The sequence below is a fragment of the Bidens hawaiensis genome, unplaced genomic scaffold, assembly GCF_021521415.1.
Source record: "Bidens hawaiensis isolate Kalapana, Puna unplaced genomic scaffold, B.hawaiensis_p1.1 tig00005935_1, whole genome shotgun sequence".
NCBI classification, from domain to species: domain Eukaryota; kingdom Viridiplantae; phylum Streptophyta; class Magnoliopsida; order Asterales; family Asteraceae; genus Bidens; species Bidens hawaiensis.
Window position 1 is genome coordinate 732,869 of NW_027491390.1, and position 6,702 is coordinate 739,570.

The window sequence follows — 6,702 nt, forward strand, 5'->3', positions numbered from 1 at the left end:
CATACATATATGTAGGTTGGTTGTATCTGTTTCTTAATTACACATACAAACCAACCTACAAACATATAAATGTACCGAGCCACATTAAAACCTATGTACCTACACACATACAAACATACATACACATATACAAACATACGTACACAAATACAAACATACGTATCTACACACATACATATGCACCTACACATAAGAAAGAGAGTGAAATTAGGGATTAATGGAGTTACACCTTCACTTCTCGCTGTAAAAAAACTTCCGAAATGATCCAATACCTATATATATATATATATAGATATATTATATTACTATTTGTAGCTCCTACACCATTACACCCCAAAAACAAAAACCCACTCTATGCTGACTGGGCGCCACATGATGCAAAACGCCTCAATTTATAGCCCCTCCACTACACATAGCCTTATAGGATTTGAACCTGAGCACCCGCTAAAACAACACATTAAAGATCGATTCAGCCTTTAACACATTCGTCAAACAATTTGTTTCTCAAGACATCATATCCCTAGAGAAAATATAGTAACAAATGAAAGCATGATTACTTTTCAAAACCTCAATCCCTCTGGTTTTTTTGTTTTTAATGTACTAAAATTATTAAAGTTTCTAAGATTAAACGATATTAATTTGTGTTAACTCATGAATACATGAGTCATATTTAAGTTGGTGTCAACTTATTTGGTTTCAGGATGTTTTGACTCGTCAACTCGTTTACACGAACCATTAAATGCCACATCCTATAAATTGGTTGTGGTTCAATGGTAGAGCACTCACTTTATAAGTGAGAGGTAGGGGGTTCAAACCTCACTATCACCAATTTATATGAGAGATATGAGGGGTGACCCTGGCTTCCCAGGGTTCGAGTTCTGGTCACCCGGTTTTACCGGCTCCTCGCTGTCGTGCCATTTGGCGGGTAGGGGTCAGGTTTTATCTGGTGAATCCTTCAAAAGGTGGACCGCTGGGGGCTCCGTCCGTCCGGACTAGTGGCCGGCTCGGGCTACCTTTAGCCAATAAGAGCCGCGTACGAAGTACTCGGCGTTACTTAGTTGGTCGTTCAAAAAAAATTAAATACCACATCTTGCCTATGGTGGTCGGGTCCCATATACATGGATTATGACCTAATCTAGTGACTAGAAGAACGATTGACTGGTTGAGGGCAGGCTTTAAAATTAAATGAAAAAAAAAAGTAGCAGAGAAATATAATTGAATTAAGTGTCAAATAAATAAATAAATAAATAAATAAAAAGTTAGTTGCACGCCCTAGAGTGTCAAAAACGAAGAAAAATACTTTATTAATTATTTTCAGCGGCCAACGAATTATTCAAATAAGTTACTAACTAAATTCACCACATTGAATTATATTTGTCTTTTGATACCAGGAAAACCCTCACATAAAGTAAACGTCCGTAAACACTCGTCTGAAGACACGACAGTGCGGTGAGATAAATTTTGTTAAGTTCAAGAATCCAATTAGTAAACGTCACTTACAATCTTAGTCTCACATCATCATCATGGTGCCGCTAAAACTAAATGTTGTGAACATGACTTGAACCTGAGTTACATTTAACACCAAAGCTTTTTATTATAAAATTATGTTTTATATCAAAATTTTGATAACAAAAGTTAGGAAATGAATGTAAATATATTTTAAAGTTGTGAACAAATGTACATGGAAGGAACTAACATTACATGTGCAAAATTGCAAATAGACAAGACCAAAAAATACTAATTTTTATACACTTGATAATCATAACATAATTAGGAAATTCCCTTCCTTTGATTGTTTGTACTTACAAGTTACAAATCATGATCTTCATCATTATTTTCGGTTAATAACTCTCAAAGTAGTCACATATACATAATACATACATACAAATTACCCTCTCTTCTTAAACCTATTTACATTAATGAGTGGTTGTATCTTCTTCAAGATGTGCAAAAATCCTCTTAATAAGACTAAAATTAAATTCCCAAATACTTCCTTTGATTTGATCATCTCCTTTATATACTTCATCAATAACATATATTTCTAGAACATGGGTTTGTTTCAAGCCAGAGCAGGGACGCTACGATTGCGACAGTTATCCCTGTCGAGGTAGTCAAACCCTTCAATCCTGACCGCCGGTTTGTTGCCATAGTTCGGGCGTGGGTATCCCACTTTCCGAGATGACGAAGATGACATGCCCGAAGTCGGGTTTAGAATAACCGGTTCTGGTGAAACCGGAGGGACCTTGTTATCCCCAAAACGAGCATCTTGAACTAGCGGGTTAGAAACTCTACTTGGCGGTGACCCACTAAAGAACGAGGGCGACGAAGCTACATTTGTACATGTTTGGTCTGGTGCACCATAACTACCACTCTGCAACAACAAAAACACCATGAGACTAAAAGTTATTTATATAGCTAATATTATAACTTGTTAAGTTTTCAAATCTGCAATGAGATTTAAAAAAACTCAGACCCGCTGCAATCAACAGTCTAATTTTTTCAAATACTCGTTAACTGCAATTGACGGCCTAATTTATTCCTATCATCTCTAGCCAAATTTGTTCAATCAATGGTCTAATATGTGCAACGGTCTAATTTATTCCTACTCGCTAACTCAACGACGCCGAAGAACGATAATTTTATTTTCAGTAGGATCTGTTCTGCCATTCAAAAGGGGGTGGCGCGCAACTTGTTGCCCGCTTACCTGCCTCTTTATTGTAATTGGATCCTTTTATTTGAAATGAAAATTTCTTATATGTGCAAATAACTGTTAACTGCGTAAGGCGTAACATGGGTTGCAGACTTGCAGAACCCGATGGGCGCTAGTCAGGCGGTGGGGTACAGACTACGAATCAGGTTTAATAGGGATTAATCAATCAAATTGGAAATCTATATGTAATTTTTCAAATAAATATATATACGAAAAACTTAATATGTTTATATAAAGTTCCAATGATTAACGGGGGTACCGACTATCGACTAACGGTACCTAGGCACGATTTATACAACCATGTTATGCGCGTATTTTAAAACCGATCAAAGATGCTAAAAACTAAAGAAACAACCATACCTTTGCAATAATAAGGTCCAAAAGCTCCGGTCCTGATTCGAACTCACACGGTTCCTGCTGATAGCTACAAATTCAAAAATAACAACAATCAATATCATTTCTAATATACAAACCTCATTAAACAAACAATCATATAAAATAAAATTAAAAAAAAAAAAAAAACTAAATTAACAAACACATACCACATATGCAATCTTAACGGCCTAACAGACTCATTCATAACAGAATTGACATAACTAAGCCGCCTAGGCTTCGGACAAACCACTTGTTGGATCCCACAGTGATTCATGTTTTGTTTTATGTTTTGTAACAGAATCAACAACACCTGTTTAAATATAAATCAGGTCAAACACAAACCATAGATCTGTTAAAAGAATAATAATTATAAATCATACTGTGAATTCATTTATTAATTTAACAATATCTGAAATTCAGATCTGGTCAAACAAATAATATAATAATATTATATTTGAAAACGAGATTGAAATTAACGAATATGTATATAAAAAATTAAAAACACGGAAAAGGGGACAAAATCAAAACGACAACGTTCCGTGTTATAATCGAAGCAAAAAATTCAGCAAAATTATTTGGGAAAATTAAAGAATTTAAATCTTACCTAGGGAGTTATAGATTAGGAAATTTGAGCTTGTTTTGAAGTGAAAATAATATTAATAATAATAATAATAATAAAGGAAAAATAGGACAAGAAATTGGGCGTAGATGACGCAGAAAGAAGTGGGACGAAGGAGCGGGGTTGCTTCATATATACAGCTAAAAAGACCAAATATAGAAATATATATAATTGAATAAAATAATAAAATTATTAAATATTAAATAATAATTGAGTTTCAATGTTCCTCCTTCACTAAAATTTACTCGTACTTTTCTATTACTAAACACGTGTTGCGACGGTGACATAGGAGAACTCGATTGGTATGGTTTTGGTTTATTATTAGTTTGAGATTCGTGTATAGTATGGATACTTTTTGGAAATACAATATTTAATAAATAGTTAGTATACAAGAAACAATATACACGTTAAACGCTATTAATATAGTCGTTGTGCAATAGTTTTTAAAACAATTTTAAAGAGATTATAAATATCAGTTTTTTTTAAAATAAAATAGGAAGTAAATATTTTAATAACAAATATTGAAGCATAAATTTTAAAAATTGTAACTATTATTTTACTATTATAAATTTGTTAAAAAAGAGTAAGGTTTAATGTGAGAGTAACAAGTGGCAAAACTTATAACTTTTTATAAGAGAGTATAAATATAGATTGGTTTGGATAATTTTAAAAAATTTGTATGGTTGTTTGTGTAGCTTAATGCAACTTAGAGCATTCTTGACAACTCCTATATAATTATGTGAGAGAGTTCTTGATAGGAATCAGCCCGGTAACGGATAATAATTTGATACTGACAAAGAAATCGACTACTAATGAATACTCGTGATACAGAAATTCACCACACGAGGATTCGATAGGGCAAATCTAATCAACCCTAAGGATAAAGAAACACCACCTTAGGTCTGAGTAGAGTCCAAAGATCACCACACAAGGAGCCAACTTGTGCTAGCAATGGTTTACTGGTCACTCACGAAGGAAAGAACCGAGTAAAGAAAATTAAACATAAAATCACCACCTCTCATTCATTGATAATTGAGTACATAAAGAAACCAGAAAATAGATAACTGACCCATGATCCTAAATAACAGGGAAAATAAAACTGCCTACTACCTAAGAAACTTAACGTACAAGTAGATAAATACAAGTAATTAAAATGCTAAGAAACACATGTAAAATAACTAGCTGGTGGTGGAGAACGTGGGTGAAACTTGAACCATCACCCATTTTCATGTGTTGGAGACCAGCTCCAGGTTAGACCCGACCCATCTCCTACGGCTAGTAGTCGTTTACTGAATTGGGGTCCATCAGTTCTCTAAATATTTTAAAGGATGTTAAGTGATCCTGAGTTAGGAAGAGAAAAAATTTTAGAAAGATGAGTGAATTTGGAGAAACACTATTCATCATCTATTTTTTTTAATATATTAGAAAGTGGTTGTGAATGGAGGAGAGAGAAAAGATAATAATAATAAATATGTAAAAAAATATTATCTAATTGTATATGAGAAAGAAATTGTAGTGTTTTTTAGTGTATTTATAAAGATATAGATAAAGAAGCGGTCAGGAATGCTATTAGGGGTTAACATGTTAGAGGTTATGGGCTTAATATTAAGTTAATTAAACCTAAAGGTTACTATATTAAAAAAAATTATGGGTTAGTTGTATAAGTAATAAAAGTTGTGAGTTGTCATGCAAATATGTGTGTGGATGTTGTTTGTGTGACTAATGAAACTTGCGGATATATTACGTAAATATAGGTGCATGGTTCAAAACAACCTATATAAGTTCAAATGGTGCAATTGGGTGCCGGGCAAGATTAATATTTTTAGTTGGAGTGTAGAGATTTACCAAATTCCCACCATGGCTGTAACACCCCGACCAAAGGCGGATTATACATCGGGGCGCCACATATTTTTTCATTACTCGTGACACTATTGGGTGTCAATATTTAATAAATACATTCATTCGCGCACGCGCAAAGCAAACACATAATATAAATCAACATAAATCAATATATTATAAATCAAAATATTCGAACAGCAATAACTTGTCTTGATACATTTTAATCTAGGTCCAAAAGTAAAAACGTCCTATGTGTCCACAAGCTCCAAAACGGCTACTGCAAACCTGAACATGTGTTAAAATAAACGTCAAACACTTGCGTGTTGGTGAGAAATCAAGTTTAATACAATACATAGATAGCAATAAATCTGCGCGCAACACGTGTATGTCTGGTGTTTAACAAGGGTGCAATCAGATTGTGATCAAGCCTAAATAGATCATAGCTCATAGTTCATAGTTCAATCCGTGCTCCCAATTGAGCACAAAAACGAGAAAACATCTGTGCAAGTGTAAACAAAGAAAACCGTAAACGATAGGTCTCCCGTGTTCATCTAATGGATCCATGAAAACTGCGGAATAGGCCGAACAAAGCGGTTAATGATACACACATACAAATAAACAGCCAAGTAAACGTCCTCAACACATGGGATACTGCGCGACTAAAGTTCATAAACAGTTTAAGACTCAAGTTTTGTATGAACACATGAACATCCCAAAGCATTTAAAATAAAAAGGGATTAGATACGAGATAACTCACTTGATAAACGATGCGGTGTAAGATAAAGCAAGAACCAACTTTAAACAAGCACAAGTTAACCTATAAACAAGATTATTGTTTTAATGATTTGTTTTAAGTCTTGATTATAAGTTAGCATAATTAATAAGTTATTATTATATATATATATTACCGGAAAACAGGGCAGAGGAGAGGAGAAAACGGAGGCAATAGAGGAGGGAGGCGGCTGAAGAACAACGGCAGAGAGCAAAAAGGGAGGAAGAGAATAAGTGTAGTGTGTGAAGTGTTAAGAAAATAGTACTATATATAGGCAAACCCTAGGGGACACAAACCCTAGAAAAGATCTCCAAAAGTAAAAGAAAAGATATCAACAGTAAAAAAGTTCTGAAAAGTAAAGATATCAAAAGATATGGCAGCTGCAGG

The 6,702-nt window shown here is 34.0% G+C and overlaps 1 protein-coding gene across 1 annotated transcript; it reads right to left on the bottom strand.

Moving 5' to 3' along the window:
* Positions 1–1,767: 1,767 nt before the first annotated feature.
* LOC143631028 (uncharacterized) lies at positions 1,768–3,808 on the bottom strand. Its single transcript, XM_077099892.1, has 4 exons — positions 3,690–3,808; positions 3,253–3,395; positions 3,071–3,134; positions 1,768–2,371 (listed from the first exon to the last, which is right to left on the bottom strand). Exons 2-4 carry the CDS (start codon positions 3,357–3,359, stop codon positions 2,060–2,062), a joined length of 483 nt encoding a protein of 160 aa, XP_076956007.1. The 5' UTR covers positions 3,360–3,395; positions 3,690–3,808; the 3' UTR covers positions 1,768–2,059.
* Between the last annotated feature and the right edge of the window lie 2,894 nt (positions 3,809–6,702).

Coding starts and splice junctions, on each gene's coding strand:
- LOC143631028 (XM_077099892.1), bottom strand. CDS start 3,359: ATGAATCACTGTGGGATCCAACAAGTGGTTTGTCCGAAGCCTAGGCGG. Junction 3,135..3,252: donor CCGTTAAGATTGCATATGTG/GTATGTGTTTGT, acceptor TTGAATTTGTAG/CTATCAGCAGGAACCGTGTG. Junction 2,372..3,070: donor TGGACCTTATTATTGCAAAG/GTATGGTTGTTT, acceptor TTGTTGTTGCAG/AGTGGTAGTTATGGTGCACC.